The following is a 19,948-nucleotide window of genomic DNA, read 5'->3' as shown; positions in this document are numbered from 1 at the left end:
CCCCTCCCCAGCCTGGCTCAACCCCCCTGCCGCCCCCACGGCCATGGCTCAGCCACCCATGCATGGGGCTCCGACTTCAACCCATCCCTGGGGCTCTGGCTCCCAGCCCCCAGCAGGGCTCCAACCCCCTCTGCTCAAACACCTCACCCCAGTTCACCCCCCTTTCAACGCCCCCCCTCCCGCCCAGCTCAACTCCTTCTTCCCATGGCCCTAGCTCACACACACACACCCCCACGTGGGGCTTTGGCTGTCAGCCGCTGCCAGCATGCGCAGGGGCTCTATCCCCCGCTGCCAGCTCAACCCACCCTTGCCCCGGTTCACCCCATTCAATCTCCCACCTCTGCCCGGCTCAACCCCCCGATCCCTGGTTGACCCCCCCACAGCATGCTTGGAGCTCCAGCTGTCAGCTGCTGTGAGGCTCTACCCCCCACCACCAGCTTACCCTCCCTGCCCTAGTTCACCCCGTTCAATGCCCCCCAATCCCCCCACAGCCCCGGCTCACACTCCCTGGTATGTAGGGCTCTGGCTTCAACCTGTGCCCAGGGCTCCCAACCCCCGGTGTGCAGGGCTGCAGCTCCAACCCCTCTACCCACCACCCCTGCAGCCCTGCCTCCAACCCCCTGGCTGGGCTCAACCCCCACCCCAACCCTCTGGTGCCCAGCTCTAACCCCCTGCAAGCCCCAGCTCAACTTCACCCTCCCACAACCCCTGCCACCCTAACCCGCCCTCGGCTTAAACCCCCTGCCCCCCTCCCAGAGCCCCAAACCGTCCCCCTGAGCCCTCCCTGACACATGAAATTAAAGGTATTTGAGGGATTACAGCGTAAGGGTATTTCCAACTTACGACCAAATTGAGTGCAACCGGGTGTTCTGAACATAACCCGTGAGTGAGCTGGGGACTATCTGTACATGATAATTTGAAAGATGGTTCAGATCCTCCCGAAGTCAAAGGGAGATTTTCTGGAGTTGGCCCAGGATGCACTTTGGCAACTTGTTAGTGTGACACTAAAATACTAGCTCACCTTCCTCCACATGCCAGCTGTGCTTCAGTCGTCAGCAAGCCCCAGCTATCAAACCACCCAGGATCAATTTGCACTGCACCCCATAACTCTTTAATTTCAAAGCAAGGGGTGCCTGCCATAGCCAGAGCAATGTGAGTTTAATGCCCTTCCTTCCCACGATGCCCAGCTTCTCTCACCAGTCACATCGATCTTCCATCCCTGTTCACATGCCTTCACTGCCATCTTTCCATCTCTGCTAACCTCCGTCCCTGACACAGTTACCACTCCATGACTCAAAGGAGAGAGACACCATGGCTGATGGACAGGGAACTGCCCTGGAGGCGGCCTCTCTGTTGAGAGGCAATCCACACTAGAGAAGGGGCTGAGGTGCCCTGCTTGAGACTGGCAATCTTTTCCGGAGTTCTGGGTTCCCCAAGTTCCTCTTCCCTGCAGAAAAATGGCAGCATGGCTAGCTGGCTTTACCCTTGATCTCCATGTCCAGAAAGGTGCCAGATGAATATGCCACCTTGGGGAGATTCTCTCTCTCCAACAAACTACTCTGCCCTCCATGTTACCTCCAACAGGGGAGTCCATGGCTCTATAGTGTAGGTATTTATCCAACCTCACGTAGCCCAGCACTCTGTGTTGTGGTTCTAAGATGCTGTTTTCCTCTGAGTTTTGCATCTTATGCTTTTCTCCTCTCTCTCTCTCTTTCCTTTCTGCTTCCTGCTCTGCTCTGCTCTCCATGTCCGGCTCTCGCCTGAGCAGGGAAGGCCGGATGGTGGTGTTATCCCTGGTTCTGGGACTCTCGGAACAGGACGACTTTGCCAATATACCTGATCTGCAAACCGCTGGGAACCAGCAGGCGCAGAACTCTCAGGGGGACAAGAGGTATGAGGAAGGGAGAGGGTGCTTCAGCAGCAGCTGCAGAAGAGAGGACCCACCGAGGGTCGGAGGAGGCGGGTGGCAGCTCCCACTGCCGGGGAGAGTGGAAGGTTGGCACAGCAGGAGGAGGGGAATGACAAGCCGCCCAAGGACTGGGCACAATGCTGTCTCAAAGCCATGTGGCAGGCTCCCTTCTCTTTCCCTAGCACCTACTCCTGGTGTTTATGTCCCTGTTGGTGCGGGGGGTGGGGGCACTGGGTCTGGGGCAAAAAATAAATCGTCCTCACCCTCCTTCCTTCCTTCCTTCCTTCCTTCCTTCCCTTCCATGACCTCTTCTGCCCCATTCACCTCCATGTCGCATCCCCTCCCCTCTCTTCTTAGGGGTGTTGGGGAGCAGGGTGGTGGCCAGACCTTCCTGCCTTTGAGCATCCTCATCCTGCTTAGCCAAAGGTGATGGGAATGGAAATGAGAAGAGCGATGGAGGAGGGGTGGAGTTGAAAAGATCCAGGGAAGAGGGGAGAACAAGGCGGGCAGAACAAAGAGGGACAAATCCTCAGGGCAATTTAGGGCCTGATGGGCTCATTAGTCCAGGGTTTGGCAAGCTCCCGAGGCTCTGTTCCTTGGTGCATCATCGGACAGTATTTGTTGTGGTCCATCAGCAGTAAGAGAGGACATGACCTGCCTTCATTCATTCCCTGGTGCCCCATTCCCTGGAGAACAATGCTCTCCATGACTGGAGTCCCAGGCCTGTACGTTAAGGGAGCTTCACCAGGTAGCTTCCACCCTGTGCTGACTTAACTCCACAGGGTTGGCTGGCACCAGGGCGGGGAGGCACGTACTGCAGGGAGGGTGAGGAAGAGTCAGTAGAGAGAGAAGTTATTGCTCTCGAGTTTTCCCACTCAGTCACCCATATTTGCACATTAGACCCAGGGAGGTGACAGCCTCTCTGCTGTTCGCTGCCAAACACAACTCCTGTACTGGTACGTACGTAGCCCCGGGCCAGCATGCAGCTGCTGAGCTGGATCTGAGAAGTGCCTTTGTGTCCCAGCAGCCCAGTGTTTCTTCCTGGGGCCAAGGTTTCCCTTCCGATGGCTGCCAGCAGCATGGCCGCAGAGAAGTGTGACCTGATCCGTGTGTTAATTACCTGGTGCTGTCAGGCAGCTGCTTTCACCCCTCCTGACTGCCGCGCCCTGGCTTCCAGTAGCCTCTATTCTTCTGGGCCCCACGCTGGCTCCCAGCCAGTATGGGAAGAGGAGGCAGGGGTTGCAGTGGGGCAAAATGGAGGGCAGACTGGGGGAAGCCTGAGGATAGGACAAGGAGCAATGGGCTTAAACTGCAACAAGGGAGATTTAAATTAAACATTAGCAAAAACCTCCTAAGTGTCAGGGTGGTTGAATGCTGGAATAAGGTACCTAGGGAGGTTGTGGAATCTCCATCGCTGGAGATATTTAAGAGAAGGTTAGACAGACACCTGTCAGGGATGGTCTAGATGGTGCTGGGTCCTGCCAAGAGGGCAGAGAATTGGACTCAATGACCTCTCAAGGTCCCTTCCAGTTCTAGTGTTCTATTATTCTAAGCCTCCCCACAGCCTACAGGCTCACGTCCCCATCGCCCCTTTCCTCAGGCTGCTCCAAGCGCTCTCCCATCCCCAGTAACACCAGCCTTTCTTCTCACAATCCCAAACAGCCTCTCTCACGACAGCCTCTGCCGGGGAGCCCTGGCTCCCCCCACCCCAGCTCCCTCCTTCAGAGGTGGCGGGGCACTGCCCCATCTCCCTTCAGATTCGCTCCCACTTCTGGGGAGGAGATTTTTCCCCTGCCAGTGCAAGGAACATCCCGGGTAGGCAGCTGCACAAGCACCTAGGCAGCCCTGACACTGGTGGAGTGACTGGGTGTTTAAGGGCAGTGAGCTCCAGGGGGCAGAATCTCTTCTCACACTTGACCATTGCAGCCCCCTGAACTGTTCCGGAGTCACTGCAGATTCACCCCAGTGCAGGATGGGCGGCAGGCCCAGGCCCCCATCCGTGAGGAGGTATTATTTTTACACTGTCTTCGGGTCTGATCACCACTTGCGTAGACATAATTGCCCAAGCTCTGAGCCAGCGAGCGTGGTACACCTAGCAGTGAAGCTGCAGCACTGGCTAGTCGCCTGAGTACGTACTCACACTGGCTGGACTTCACACGCTGCTGCGGCTTCTCAGCTCTTGGTAGCCCAGCTGGCTAGATCTCAGCTTTCTCCGCTGTGTCTCCGCATGCTGCACTCACCCCCCCTGCCTGCAGCGTAGCTATGCCCCCTGGGAGTTTTGTGGAGCACGCCTGCGCTGCAGGGGCGCTAGACTCAGCGGTGAATCTGGCATCGGAGCCTTGCTTTTTGGGCTGTTCCAACGTCCTGGTCAGGAAACTGGGGGGCGTAGGGTGGGGGAGACACCCCCAGATCTTTCCATTACCTAAGCCACGTGGCCAGCCAATCTGTCACGTCCCTGTGCCCTTCTGCTGCCACCCCCCAGCCCAGGCTGCTTCCCCTGCCAGCTTCCGGCAGGTCCATGACCATCCTCGTGGGTGGGTGGGGGGCGTGATGTGACAGCCGTGAACCCCCATCTCCTGGATGGTGCTGTGCCGTCTCGTGCCCTTGCTGGGATCAGGAGGGGAGGAGGCCGGGCTGGGGGGGAGGCAGAGGCCTCGCGCCGCTCCAAGTGTGTGTTAAATTCCATCTCTAGCAGCGAGGAGGTGTGAAGAAGGCAGGAGCCGGTTCCACATGATCAGTGTGTTAATTAGCTGGCACCGTTCTCACCCGCACACTATTTATACCTCGCTGTGGTTATATTTCACTACATATTTTAGCACTTCCAATTTGATCATCTAATTGCACAGTCTGTCCCCCTCTGACGCGCTAGAGGCAGGGGTGGGCTGAGCATGGCCTGCTGAGACTGACGCACCGCCCCCCCCCGAGAGAGCGCCCCCTGCTGGCACAGCTCACTTCTGCACCCGCTGACCTGGCGGCTGATCTCCCCGCATGAGCCGGGCTGGAGAGAGCGCCCCCAGCTGGTAGTGTTCTATACCATCCATGCTGGTCCTATGAAACTACCCGGCCTCCTGCCCTCTCCTCGTGACCTGGGGAGGGCACCACCGCGTGGTGGTGCTAGGGACGCAAGTCCCTCCTCCACAGCCTGAGGACTCATGAATTCATTCACGGCTTCGTTTGAGGGAAGGTTTCCATGATCACACATGCTCCCGCTTCCCAGCAGACAAAGACAGGCCCATAGTGAGGCACGCATGGGAGCAACTCTGCAGGAGCTAACTGACACGGGGACAGGTCCTCTTAGCCCAGAACGAACGTGGCAGTGAGTGTGAGTGTGTAAATCCTCATACCCAGTCCAGTGGTTGTACAGAGATTCTCCTCAGCAGTGTAGCAGACTCTGCTACTGGCCTTAAACCATTGCCTTTACTGTATAACACTGACAGAGCTGGGTCGTCAGCAGGAGAGAATGAACCTGCAACTTCAGGGGCTAAAGCACTGTGCTCTACCACACGAGCTAAAACTGGCTGGCTCTCAGCCAAGGCTGTAGAGCAGAGACCTTGATCTCCCTCGTACATGGTCTCAGTGCTGCTGGGGTTACACTGGAAGACTTTTACATGACGTGGCTTCCCCTTGGTGCCCAGCAGCTTGGGACTGTGCTTGCAGTCATCCAGCCTGAGGCAAGAGAGGTGGACAGAGATAACTCCAGTAGAGGCCTCCTGCCCTTTATGTACAGCAAGGATTGGCCCTGAGCCTAAGCAGCCTGCCCTAGAACCTCAGTCTCTTGTCACAGATGATGAGGTCCATTCGGTGGCCAGCTCTAATTCCCTAGATCTTGCTCAGTGGCAAGTTCTCAGCACTGGTAAGCTCCAAGGACCAGTGAATTTGGGGTGCCCACACCTAGAAAAGGGGGCTCATTTCTGAGAGATATGCACATACCGGTACCCTGACCACATCCTGCCAGGCCTAGGCCTCTGCTGCAGGCTCCTCTAAGCACAGACAGTTGCCTTTGGTTTTGCCATGGTAGTTAGCAAGCAGGGGGCATGTTCCTGGCCTCCTGTGTGAAGGGGGAAGGCTGCAGCCTTAGGCCCAGCTGGAACAGGGCCCACTTCCATGTTAGAAAGACCCTGCCTGGTCCTAATAGAGACCCTGTCATTCACCCAAACAAAGAGCTGCAGAGGGGTCGTTGGGCAGAGGTGGCTGGGCCCCGTCTAGTCAGCCTGAAACGCTGGCTGCCTGGGCCTGTCTCCCCTCCCCTGTGTAGGGGGGGCATGGGGAGACTGGGAGCTGGTTTTCTTGGGAAGGAGATCAAACTGTCCATGCCCTACAGCCTTCTCTTTCCCTGCAGCAAATGCGCTTTATCTCCCACTCCTTCCCTCCCCCTCACTTTCTCTCCGTATTCACCCTCTGATAGGCTCAAGCACCCCACCATTCTCAGCCTCATCTCACAGCCTGTTTCTCTCAATCTTCCTAGGGATCCCATTTCACCCACCCTTCTTGCTACCCTCTCCACACACCCCCAACCAGTGTTCCCTGTAAGCTGAGTGCTTGGGCGGCCGCCCAGGAGAGATTCAGGTGCCTCCCAGCTGATTAGCAGAGTGCCCACAGCCGGCAGCATGTCTTCTATTGGTGGTGCACATCCGCACACGCCTTGGTGCACATTAAATTTATTCTGCACATGGATGGGGAAAAAAATAGCAAAAACAATGCTACTAACCCCAGGCTCTTATTCTTCCCATATCCCATCAGCCTGACATCAGTCTTGGGCAGGATAATGGAATGGCTGATACAGGACTAGATTAATAAAAACCGAAGGAGGATAATATAAATTCATGCCAGTCAACACGGATTGATGGGAAAATAGAACCTGTCAAACTAACTGGATATCTTTTTTTGAGGAGATTACAAGTTTGGTTGATGAAGGTAATAGTGTTGGTGTAATAGACACACAATTCTTTCAGGCATTTGCTTTGGTACCACATGACAGATTAAACAAAAGGAACAATATAAAATTAACATGGCACATATTCAGTGGAGTAAAACAGGGAATGATCTTTGAACAGTTGTCTTTCTAATGGAGTCCCGCAGGGACTGATTCTTGGCCCTGTGCTGTTAAATAGATTTATTACTGACCCAGAATAAAATCAAACCCTTGTTGATAAAGTTAGCAGATGACACAAAAATTGGGAGAGTGGTAGATAATGAAGAGACAGGTCACTGATGCAGAGCAATCTGGATCTCTGGGTAAGCTGTGGGCAAGCAGACATTATGTGTTTTACTATGTAATGCAAAGGTGTACAGCTAGGAGCAAAGGACATAGGCCATATTTATGGAAGCAGGACTCTCCCCTGGGAAGCAGTGTCTCTGAAAAAAGATGGTGGATCAGCTGAACATGAGCTCCCAGTGCCACGCTGTGTCCAGAAGGGCTAAAGCAATCCTTGGATGCATAAACAGGGAACTCTCGAGTAGGAACAGAGACGCTATGCTACCTTTGGCACTGGTGGGGCTGCTGCTGGCATGTTGTGTCCAGTTCTGGTGTGCACAGTTCAAGCAGGATGTTATAAATTAGACGGTTCAGAAAAGAGCTACGAGAATGATCAAAAGATTAGAACCCGTGCTTTGCAGTGCCAGACTCAAGAAACTCAATTTATTAGTTTAACAAAAAAAAAGTAGGTGGGGGCAGCCAGGAGTGAGCCATTATAACCTATTAGTACCTACATGGAAACAAGTATTTAGTAATTGGCTCTTCAGTCTAGCAAAGAAAGAGATAGCATGAGCCAATGGCTGGAAGCTGTAGCTAGACAAACGGAGACTGAACTAAGGAGTGACATTTTAATGAAGAGCTATTGGAACTATTTACATAGAGTCTTGGTGGAGGTTCCAGCACTGACAGCAAGATGGGGTATGTTAGTAAAAGCTCTGCTCTCGGACTTATTTTGGGGCAGTTCTGTGATCCCCCTGGTCTTTTCTGGCCTTGGAATTGACTACAATGATTGCTCCATGTTCCCCCTGCTTCCAGCCCCTAGCTGCTGCTCCTCCAACACCCTTGTCTCTCTCCTTGTCCCCTCCATCCCTAGCTCTGGTTCACCCTCACATTCCACCTCCCACTCTGTTCCTCCCGTCCCAGCTCCCCCAGCAAACTCCTTGTCCCTCCAGTCTTGGTGGGCTATAGGTAGAGGTAGCTTATGGAGGCCAGCTTGGTGGGAGGGGTAGATTCTGAGGGCTACTGAGGCTTGTGGGTCTGCTGCAGGCCCCGTCTCCCTCTGTCTCCCATTACCCCCTATCCCAGCACTCCTGTTCACAGTGGCTCTGTGCTGTATCACATTGTAATGTCTCCTCCTTTCCTTTCTCTGCTTCTTCCTTCCAGCCCTGCTGCTGCTGCTGCTGCTGTTGCTCAGCTCTGTCCCCCATCTCAGCCCCGGTGGCACCAGTCCTGTCGGTGTGGTGGTTGCATTTTGTTTACTAATCTCTCTGTCTCCTTCTCTCCCCTCATGCTTTCTCCCCATTTTCCGTTCCCTCAGGAGGCAGGCTCAGCCCCGTGGTGGAAGATGCTGCTCTTCCCTTGTCTCTCCCTCACTCTCTCTTGCTGTTCTCTGAATTCTGCTGGTGCTAACCATTTCCCAGATAGCTTTGCAGCTGCGTCGGTGCACTGGGATTGACAAAATACCTTTGAATAGTTCACACCTCCAGCTATCAATCACACACTTTCTCTCTTTCTTTGTTTTTAACATGACTTTACCTCTCCAGCTATTTCAGTCTCTTTCTTTAGCTCTGTGTGTGTGTGTGCGCGTGCATGTCAGTCACTCTGTCTACAAGTTATCAGTGTGTCTGGATCTGTGTGTATGTCATTCAGTGTGTCAATGCATCTCAGGCGATGTGTGTGTGTGTTTACAACCATCTCTGTGTGTCATCGTGTCTAGATCTGCTTGTGAGTGTATCAGTGTGCCTGGATCTATGTGCGAAAGAAAAATTGTGTGGATGCCACTGTTTGGCAGACTTAGGTGTCACTGTCTGTGAGTGTGTCAGCAGATATCTATGTCTGAGTCTGTGTTTCTTTGAGGTGCTGTGTGCTTTTGTTTTCTGTCTCTGCACGTGGCGAGTGGGGTGGGGAAATGGGCGCCCTGTGTATCTTGGTGTGTGTTTCCCTGCATGTCAGTGTCTCTATGTGTGTCTCCCAGGGTGCCTGTGTGTGTCTCACTGTCCTGGTGTGCCTGTGTCTCCCAGTGTGTCTGCCTCGCCATTGATGGGTTTTTCGTGTACGTGCAGCAGCATGTGGGCCTGTATGTTTCTCTGTGCTTTTTCCAGTGTTCTACTCCCTCAACGCCTGCACCCTCTCCCCTTGGATGGTTCCTTTCTCCCAACCCTATGTGCTTCGTCTCCTTTGGCAGCATCTGCGCTGGGGCTGCTGCAGCCAAATCCCCCAACACTGCTGTTTGCTGCACCTAGCGACCCAGCTGCCATCACAGATGGGCCAATGAATTGCTAGGCTGGGACAGCATAGCTGAGATCTCCCATATGTGAATGAGCACCATACCGTGGAGGGCCTGAATGTCTCAAGCTAGGGACATGGCGCTGTCGTTCAGTCAGGACAAGGGGGAAATGCAGCGAAGTCCTCTCCTTTGCGTCTTTATGGGATGGGTTAGTCCCTGCTCAGGGATTTACGGGGCCCTACACAGTCCTATTAAACCAGTGCCCCCATGCCCACGGCAGTCCTGGGTTGGGGGCGGGCATGTGAATTTTTTTGGAGATGTGATTTCATAATTTTCAGCAAAACACTAATGAAATATTGTAAAGCAAATTTTAAACTAAGGACCTGTAAACTACCACAGGAAATTGAGTACACACACACACACACACACACACACACACACACACACACACACACACACACACACCCCTGGGGTTGGCAAATGACCGTTAGATGGCTTCATTACCTCTTGAACAGCTCTTTCACGGGTTCGATGTTCTGTTAATGTGCCTGGCAGGCTTTTGCAGTTGCAAGTTAACTAGCTCCTCTCTGAAGGAAGCAGAGCCTCAGGATATGGATAGGAAGAGGTGGTTGGGTAGTTAAAACTGAGTCAGGGGCCCAAACTTTGAGTGCCCTACACAGCTGTGTATGCTGCCTAAGGGTAAGGTTGGCCCTGTTCCTGCTAAGGTATCGGGGTGGATCTGGCTTCCTAGATGTCTGGGGAAGATGTCTTGACTGACCCAGCCCTGCTCCCTGCGCTGTGCCAAAAAGGCCCAGTGGACACACACAGCCTGGACTTGGCTGCTGGGAGGGAGGAATTGTCCTTTAGCATGTGCACTTTGTCCAGCTTCTAGGGGAGAAAGAGGGAAAACTGGGCCTGGGAAGAAAACAGCTGGAGAGGAGAGAGAGATGCTGGCAATCCAGCACCTTTACTGAACAGCCTCCTGGACCTACTGGGATCCGACCTGTCCCAAGTATGGGCAGGGGAGCCATGGGGAGGAGCGGGAGGCCCTGCTGACAGGCACTGAGTGAGGTCTGTCTGCCTGTGGGAGACCATCAGGCTCTCTCCTAGAGGGGTGGTGCAACTCGCAGCTGGCGTGGCAGGGTGCTGAGGAAAGGAGGCATAACCAGGCAGCTTTCCCCAGCACCATACAGGAGAGCCACCTGCACACCAGGAATTGCAATGGGATGTCACATGGGGGTTGTGGGGCTGCCACAGCATCGTTGCTGGGTTACAGACCATAAGGTGGGGGTTACAGGCCCTAGTGGGGCTGCCAGGACTAGCCTGGTGAATTGAGGACCATAATGAGGGGGGGAGAGGAATACAGGCCCTAGTGTGTGTCGGGGGGAGCAGTTTTACACACCCTAGTAAGGGGTTGGGGACAGATCCAGTGGGGGGTGGGGGCAGGCCCTAGTGGGTCTACCAGGACCTGGCTGCTAGGTTACAGACCACAGTGGGGCTGCCAGGACCTGGTTGCTAGGTTACAAGCCCTAGTGGAGGGAGGGATACAGGCCCCAGTTGGGGATGGTACAGACCCCGGATGGGGGGAGGTACAAGCACCAGTGGGGCTGCCAGGGCTGAAGTCACAGCTGTGGTGCAGCTGCCCTTGTGCTACCCTGTCCACTCTGGGGGAGTTTGTGCCATGGCCGCCAGCTGCAGAACTGACGTCCTGTAGCAGCCGGCACGCAGGTTCCTCCAGGTGCTCGCCTTGTGCCGGGGCTGGCAGACAATTCATCTGTCAGGCCAGCGCCTGCCTGGCAGAGAAAGCAAACAACAGCAGCTGCCTCTCTGGGAGCGGGAGTGTGTGTGTTCACAGAGGTTAATGGGCTTTGAAGCAGGGGAGGTGTCAGCAGAAAGAAGCAGAAGCAATAGCTCCAGCTCTGCCTCCACTCCCCCATCTCTCCCAGTCAAAGACACGAGGGCCTGCAGTGCCATTGGATGATACCTGGCCACTACTGACGGGATGGGGAGTACCGGGAGCTGAGAAGACATAAGGGCCAGAGCCATAAAGAGGCCTGAACAAAGGAGCTCAGCATCAGGCTGAGGCCAAGAGTGAGGGGGATGGATGGGTGCCCCTCTGAGGGCATGCCTGGCTGCAGCTGTCAGGAGTCACATTGGTGAGGGGAACTATCTCACGACCAGGTGTGTGAGGAGTCCCCCAGTGACATGAGGGATACATGGGAATGTCTGAGGTGATGCAGAGGGAGATCCCCTCTTAGCATCAGGATATATCTAGGATGGAGAGCAATGGAGCTGCATTGGCATGGCCTGACCCATGGCTTGGATGTGGCACCACACCCCCCTTTCTCTTACATATGCTCCTCTTTCCCTAGGTTGCCACCTGGAGGCAAGATGGTGAACACGGCCCCTGTGCCTGGGCAGACTCAGCATGATGAGTCTGATCGTAAAACAGAGCCTCGCTCGTCCGTCTCAGACCTGGTGAACTCCCTGACCAGTGAGATGCTAATGGTGAGTGCATGCTGGGGCCCTGTGCCTTTCACTTGGAGACACCTCTCCTCCTGGCTAAACTGCCCTATGCCTAATACGCTTGCTCCACTCTCTACAGCCAGCACTGCTAACCCATTTCTGCAGCCTACTTCCATCTCCACTGAAAACCAGCCACAGTGGGTCCACTTGTGCCCTTGACTGCAGGGTTCAACAGGTGACACTCCAAGGACCACCTGGGAACGTTAAGGCTCAGGATTCGGTGGGGCATGTGACGCCCAGGGATCAGGGGCAATTGTCAAGACATTCTTTGAAGGCTACCAAACCCCACAGGGATGACGGGCAAGTTGTTTGAGGTGCCAGCTGTGTTCTGAGCTGTTCCCAAAGTGGTCCAGACTTCCGCTCTTTAGCAAGGCAACAAGCAGGTTGTTCCAGATTCCTGCCTCATTCCAGGATCAGGGAAACATTCTAGACTCTCAATATGTGGCTGCTGGGCAGATTGTTCTCGGCTCATGCATCATCCAGGCAGTTATCGAGACGTTCTAGGCTCCCAGTTCCTTTGGGAGAGGCAGACAGGTCTTTCCAGGCTCTTATTTCATTCAAGGGCCAGTGCTGAGATGTTCTAGGGTCCCAGCTCTGTTGGGGGTGTTGTTCCAGGCTCACATTTGGTTGGGAGACCTCCATCAGGATGTGCCAAGCTGCAATGCCTTTCAGGAAGGGGTTTTATTTGCCGTCACAATTGATGGAGCTAATGTCATGCCAAGAATACTCCGTACCATGAGTGCTCTTCCCATGCATTCGAGAATCACAAGATTCAGCCAGCGAATTTAGACATCATCTCCCTAAATCATGAAATGGGCTAAAGAAATCAGGAGGTTTCAAAGTATTGTGTTTGAGCGTCTTTTTCATTTCTTGCCTGGCTTTGGAGCATTCGGGGGTCACCTTTTCAATCTGTTCTGTGCCACCAAAGCAGGAAACTTGCTTTGTTTTTTAAATGAAAGCTGAGTGTCGTAAAAGGCCCTGACATCAGGAGCTGGGGCTTTGAGAAACACTCCAAGACACTCACTGAAGTTTGCAGCCCTGAGACCTGGGGAGTCACCAGCAGTCCATGCAGACAGAGGAGTGAGACAAAGGAGCTGACCTTTCAGATGCACAGAGGAAATTATGCCTCTTGGGAAGATACCAATGCTTTGTGCGGGGAGAATCTGAAGCAGGGATATTCACTGGAAAGCCTGGGCAGAGGCTGGGGATGGAGGTGAGACAGGACCCTTGATTTAGGACCTTGCAATGCCATTTATATTTCAGGGTAGCCACCGTCTGTGGAAGAGGACAGTGAGAATGGGAACCTGCCTGCTAGGGCCATGCTAAGCAGAGAGGTGCAATAGGGATTGCTGTGCAGGGCGAGAACAGGGCCTATCCAAAGGCTATTGAAGTCACCCAGAGACTCATTGGACTTGGGACTGGGCCCTAGAGCAGCTCAAGCCGTTTCTCTGTTCTGGCCCCTGATTTTGAGTGCCCAGTTAGAGACCTGGAGGCTTCTAAACTCAATGGCTGTTTGTGAGAAATAGGGCCTACAGGATACAGCTTGGACAAGAGAGAGCTTGGGGGAGCCAGGCTCTGAATAGTACCAAGCTGAAGGGAAGGCAGCGTAACAACAGAAAGGAAGGGTTGTGAGTGAGGGCTGACTTGGGACCTCAGAGAGTTGCATTCAGTTCCTACCTCCACCAGAGACTTAGGTAACTCATTCTGTCTCCCTGCCATCTGCGGAAGGGGAGATCCTTCCTTTGTTCTGGGACTAGTTTGATTGTAAACATCGTAGAGTAGGGACAGGGTAGGGCCCTGATCTCAGATGGGACAAGGATTGTCTTGTGTGTTTGTGCAGCTCCTGTCACATGGGTCCCTCATCTCCACCAGGCAGGGATGGTCTCTTGCAACTGTGTGCAGTGCTGGCACACAGGGGCCCTGATCTTAGCTGGGTAGGGACTCTCCCTTGCTGTCTGTGTGCAGTGCTGGCTCACTGGCGCCCAATCTCAGGTAGGCAGGGACTGTGTCTTGCTGCTGTGTACAGTGCTGGTTCATTGGTGTCCTGATCTCAGCCAGACAGGGACTCTCCCTGGCTGACTGTATGCCATGCTGGCACACAGGGGCCCTGATCTCAGCTGGGCAGGGATTGTCTCTTGCTATCTATGTGCAGTGTTGGCACACAGGGGGCAGGGTGGGGTGGCCCAGGTATAGGGGAGTAAACAGTGGGGTGAAGATGAGCCTCAGCCATGAAGCTGAAGGTCAAGGACTGTTTCCCGACTGGAGCTGTGAGGCAGGAGGTAGAGCTGTTGCTCGCACTGTGTAGGGCAGCCAGGCTAGGACATGGAGATCAGAGTTTGTGGGAGTCCTGCACTGGGCAGAGGGGACCCAGGGGGCTTTTCTGCTTGTGTTTAAGGGGGAACAGATGAGAAGGGCACCCAGCCCATTGCCCTGCTCAGGTGGGAATCACACACAGCTGGGTCTTTCCCTGGGTGACCTTGGGCCGAGTGACCCTGTTGCTGGGCGCTAAAGAGAGATGGGCCCAAACCCTGGTCCAGGCACCTGGATCCCACTGTGGATTCCCCCTTTGGAGTGATCTGTATGGGGGGGCAGCGCCCTGCCCTCATTGGATCCTGATTTTGAAGCATTCAAGCCAGTGGGAGCTTTGCCACAGGCATCAGTGGGCCCAGGATCAGGGCTGGAGGGATGGCACCAGCCTGGCAGCACAAAGGCAGTGTCCCCCACCGCACCCCTGCACCTGCCCTAACTCACAACCTGGCTCATCTCCCTGCAGGATCCTCCGGCTCGCCTGGCTGGCTTTGTAGTATCCTGTGGCGCCCCCTTGTGGCCTAGCTGGGCAGAGCTGTGCCACTCACTGAGCACCCACTCTCTGAACTGGGGGGGCACAGAGATATCTGTGGGGTGACCCAGAAAGCACCTCACGCCCCCTCCATTCCAGCACAAAAGCACAGTGTGTCCTGCTGCCACAAGCAGCGGCCTCTTTCCCTGTGTGCCTCCCCACTTCCTACCCTCCCCTGCCCCCTTCACTGGACATGCTCTATGTCTCCTGTACCTCTCTCCATTCCCCAACTCCTGTGCCCTGGCCCCTCCTGCACTCTCCCGTCCCTGCCCTCTCCCTCCACTCTCTCTCTCCATCCACCTTCCTTACCTGCCCATTTCCTCCCTTCCCCTCCCCTTCTCCCTCCTGTCCCACCTGCGGCCTCTCCTCTGGCCCCTGCCTCTCCCCTTATGCCCTCCTGGCCTCTCCTCCACTCCCCTTCTCTATTCCTCCTGCCCCTCTCGCTCCATTTCCCTCCTCCTCCCCATGCTGTTCTTCCAGCCCCTGCCCCAATCTCTGCTTCCCCCTCCCTCTCAGGCAGGCTCCTTCCCCCCAGCAGGCAGCTCACTAATCCCCTGGGCCTGGCCCCTATTCTGCCAGCCCCTGCCCTCCATCCCCTGCTCCCCCACCCTCAGCCTGTCTCTCTGGACCGGGTGGCTGAGCTGCCAGGCCTGCAAAGGGGAGGGAAGCTGCTCTGGACCAGGCTGTAGGATGGCAGCACCCTGCTCCCTCCAGCCCCCCCACACCTTCTCACACCTTGGGGTGCCTCGTCCAGAGATGAGCAGAACTGCCAGCCTAACACACAGACACCGAGAGAGCCAGGCCTGGCCCTACACCCACATACACCAAGAGCCATTGCTCAGTGTGTTACCCCTCCCCTGGTGCCCCTGCCAGGCAGGGGAGGAGTGTGTTACAGCAGGACACAGCCCATCGACTCAAGCTGTGCAAGTCATGAACAAGGCATTGCCCCATAGCACCTGGGCTTGGACTTCCACACACACAACAAACATCCCCATAGAAAAGGGCTGGGCAAAATATGGCCCATGGGCTGGATCCAACCATGGATGCAGCAGGGAGCCTCAGGCAGGCTCCCTGCCCGTCCCATCCACTGCACACTGCTCAGAAAAGCAGCTCCAGGGCCCTTCTGTTGTTCAATAGCTGCCAGCCTGGGAGAGAGGGTAGAGGCTTCAAATGCTGCCCCCACACCCAGCACAATCCCATTGGCTGAATTCTGACCAATGGGAGCTTCCTGTTTGAAGCATCCCTTTTCCTCCCCTCAGGCTCCCAGCTATTCACAGACTCACATGCCCCTGGCATGGCTGGGCTGGCAGGGAACCTGCCTGAGAAATCAGCTGGACTGCTGGCCAGGAAATGCCCAGTGAAAGCTCACAGCCAGACCCTGCCCCTGGTACTCCAGATCCTCCTGCCCCTCCCCATGCATCTCCCCCCCCCCCCCCACAAATCCCACATAGCCCATATATTCTGCCCCTCCTCCTGCACCCAGACTCCCTCACAGACCATGCACCCCAGTTCCCTACCCCAGGTCACAACCCCTCCTTCACCCAAACTCCTGGAAGTCTCCTTCATCCCAATCCCTTCCCCCAAGCTCCCTTCTGCACCCAACCTTCACCCCAGATCCTGCGCCTCCTCCATTAATATCATGGAAGAATATGGCTCATGATCACTTTCCAAATTTTTGGAGTGCTGCCCATCAAAAATGACTGTTCCCCCACATCATAGACTTGCCATACCTAGCAAGAGCCCAGTCTGAGCCACCACTGATGAAAGCACATCTCTGAGGAAGCCCACAGTGCTGGCACCATACAGGAATAGACAGGGCACTGCTGATGGGAAGCTCACAATGCTGGAGTCCATGAGGGGATAGACAGGGTTTGTGGGGTCCTGGCCGGGATAGACCCACCCCCATCTCTGGCCAACACAAGGTTGGTTCCTGCAGCGTGTTCTCCAGGGCTCCGTCTAGTGCACTTTCAACTGACCCCAGAGAATCGGCATTTATTCGCCCTTAGGAGACTTTCACTGCTTATCAGGGTCCACCCCATGGCTTTTGCCCAACCCCATTTTGAACACTTTCCTCCCTCACTCAAAACCACATTCCTCAGCGTCTCTTAGACAGTTGTGTGTGCCACTAGCAGAGACTTATGTGGGGGAGACAAGGAAGTGGAATGTAATAACCCCAGCTAGAATTTGAACAGGATGCTGGAGCTAACAATACTGTGCAGCATCTCAAACAATCTGTATTGTTTCCCCAAACACATCACCCAGCTACATAACATGATTGCAGAGAGGGAGAACAGCAGAAGGATAGGGAACACTTAATTGTTTTGCCACTCATCTTCCTGCTTTTTCCCAAGGAAGCAGGAGGTGCTGGGCCAGATTCTCAGCAGGCCTCCATCAGTGTTGAGACAGACCAGCTGAGAATTTGGCTCAATAGTTTTTAAAGGCAGATTCAGAGTCAGTCCTTCCATACAGGCAGGGCATCGAAACTCTTAAAGGCAGCGCAGCCTGAGTTTTCCCATCTCACTGCTACTCAGTGTCTGTTTCTGTGCCATTCTCAGTGGGTGGCTTGAGGAAGGGCAGAATGAGAGGGGCCTTGTGGCTTTGAAATGGTCCTGGAATCCCAAAGTGTAGATTCTTTACCCTGAGCAACTGGCTTCCAAGGTTGCTGGTGGAACATGAGCTAATGACCTGACAATGTCCAAACAACCCAGTGGGTGTCCCCAAGCAGCCTGGCGGGCTGCCCTCTGAGTAATTCCAGGAAGGACCTACACAGTGACCTGCCCAAGCATCCCAAGGGATCTGCTGATGCATGCCATCAGAGGTGTAATTTGAGAGTGCTCGTGAGAGACACCCAGAAAAGCTGAAGCAGCCCTACTTGCCGCCTCCATGTCCAGCTCCTGGAAGAGCGTGATGCTGGGGATGTGAACAGTGGGGACTTACCCAGTGTTCCCTGCTTCTGAGCTGAGCGGACAGGCAGGGGAATTTCCACCTCGGAGCACCAACTCAGAATTCAACGCAGAATGAAGAGACAGAAATCTTTCACTTGAGACACACTGAAAAAACCTTATGGAAATGCCTTTCCCTGGGACTTTAATGTTACACTGTAACAGTTGAAATGATGCCATCACCGTGAAAAGCTTCAGTAATCTCCCCTTGTAAATTCAACAGACAAGATGCATTCCTACAAAACAGTTTCGTGTCACTGGGTCAGTGTTTTCCATGGGAAAGCTGCTCCACACATTGTGTTTTGACCAGCTCTGCTTCCAAGGGTGTCTACTCTTGGTTGCAGTCCAGGTAGACCTAACCAAGGTGGTGGCAATCTAGCCAGCGCATCCGTGAGCAGTGAACCTGCAGTAACATGAGCAGGACCAGCCTGCCTACACTCTTGGGTAATTACTTGTGGGGCTAGCCTGGGATGAAGCGTATGCTCCAGCAGCTCTACTGCTCCAGCACTCAGATCGTTTTAAACGGGCTCGGGTATGTCTGCTTGAGCTGCAGTCGCACTGATTCCAATGCAAACATACCCTTGTGTCTCTAATGCACTAGCGTGTGGTGGTGGGGAGTGTCCAGGGGGGTCCCTAATGTACTGCTGTGGCTGGGTGGGGGGGGGTCCATCCATCCAACAGCTCTCTAAGCCCTGCTGTGGGGGGCAGGGAGAGGGCAGGACAGGCTCCGAAGGAGATGGCTGCTGTGCTGCCCCGAGCACTGCCGGAATACAGGGCCAGTGTCCTGGGCCCCAGGGAGCACCAACAATGTGCAACCAGGAAGGGGTTGAGATCCAGCCTTAGAGGTGAGTGTCCGGGGAGACAGTGTATGTCCCCTGGAGTAAGTGAAACCACAAATGTGGAGCTGAGTCAGAGAGTCAGTGAACAAGGCTGTCAAAGACAGATGCTCCATGGAAAGGGCCTGCGGGGTGTTGGGTGGTCTGGTGTTTGGAGCATGTGGGGATGAGAGTGGAGCAGAGGAGATACCCACCCTTTCCGCCTTTTCTCAGCAGTTCTTGCACTGGCACCAGCCGTTATCATCCACTCCCATTCGCTTGTGCTTGTACCTTTATTTAGGGGTGTTGAAGAGCTTCAGCCCAGCTTGAGGTTTGAGCATTTAGATGTCTCTGACCACCTCCCTGATAGATGGCACCATCTGTAAATCCCTCCCAGTGGAGAGCCGGGTGTTTATTCCTCTTTCTCCTCATTCAGCCTTCTCTGTCTCATGCACTCAGGCCATACGTGCCCCTGCATTAGCCACTGTGTGCGTGAGAGTCCCATGCTCTGCCAGTCTCCAGTGCCTCCATTGTGCCAAGTTGAGGAGGCCAAACTATCTGGGGGCTGTCCGCAGTGAGACGCAGCCTGGGCTGGCAGACTGGTTCTAGGGAGATGGCTGCAGTGATGTGACAGGCAGGCTGTCAGGAAGGATCTGGCTAATTGGAGCTCCCAACCCCAGGAAGGCGAGTGCGTGGAGTGGAGCCAGGAGCTGTCTGAGGCGACACCGGCGACAGCGAGAGAAAGGCTGATCCCTGCTGACAGCTGCCTGGATAGCAAGGAAGCCACAGGCTGGGAATCCAGCAGAGATTGTCTACATCTAGTGGGAAGAGTTTTGCTCCCTGGTGCCCTGCAGAGGTGTCCCCACTAGGGACAGAGGGGAGCACCAGAGAGTGCTACAAGCACGGAGGCTTCTGGAAAGGAAGGAGCCAGTCAGGCCCTGGCCAGACACAAAGGAAATTGTTCCTTCCTCATGGGTGTGTGCGTGCCCCTCTTTCCATGCTGTGTATCTGGGAGAGTCGGCCAGGAGTGAACGGCCAGCCCTAAGGCCCATCAAAGTCTCTAGGATGAAGGGATTTGTTCTCTGTGAAGCCTGTGACAGGAACGAGACCTGGATTTCCTGCTTCAGAGCCAGGCATGTGCCTACAGGGACATAAGGGCCATATGGAAGGCCCTCACCATCAGCACTTGAGGAGACAAGGTATCTCAGTGCATGGTGATGTGCTGCTGAATTAATCAGAGCTGCTCCTGGACCTTGCTTCAGTCAGAACCATGGCCTGAGGTTTCCCCGGTGCCCTCTTCCCCACCCCTCTGGAACCCCCTAGCCTCTCGCAGAGGTGGCTAGCTGAGCTGAGCGCTATGCAGAAGGCAGAGTGGCCTGGCTCGAAGGGTCCTGCAGTGCCCGTTTCTGCTGGGAGTGCTCTGTCTGCTCTCCAAATTCCCCTTGCAGATACGATGTCAGGTGATTTCTCCTCAGGGCACTCACGGGGGACAGGAT

The 19,948-nt window shown here is 54.8% G+C and overlaps 1 protein-coding gene across 6 annotated transcripts in view; it reads left to right on the top strand.

Moving 5' to 3' along the window:
* Positions 1-19,948, top strand: part of SYT7 (synaptotagmin 7) — a 155,051-nt gene that overhangs the window by 109,714 nt on the left and 25,389 nt on the right. For 4 of the 6 annotated variants that reach the window (XM_074996026.1, XM_074996029.1, XM_074996030.1 and 1 more), the window contains one exon: positions 11,703-11,838. In XM_074996026.1, the coding sequence (XP_074852127.1) occupies positions 11,703-11,838 (136 nt within the window). Of the gene's footprint in view, positions 1-1,768; positions 1,892-11,702; positions 11,839-19,948 lie in introns of all 6 variants that reach the window. The other 2 variants (XM_074996028.1, XM_074996027.1) reach the window with 1 other exon arrangement.

This window comes from Carettochelys insculpta, chromosome 6 (assembly GCF_033958435.1).
Source record: "Carettochelys insculpta isolate YL-2023 chromosome 6, ASM3395843v1, whole genome shotgun sequence".
NCBI classification, from domain to species: Eukaryota; Metazoa; Chordata; order Testudines; family Carettochelyidae; genus Carettochelys; species Carettochelys insculpta.
The sequence above is the reverse complement of the archived record's forward strand: the minus strand, read 5'-3'. Positions and strand labels throughout refer to the sequence as shown.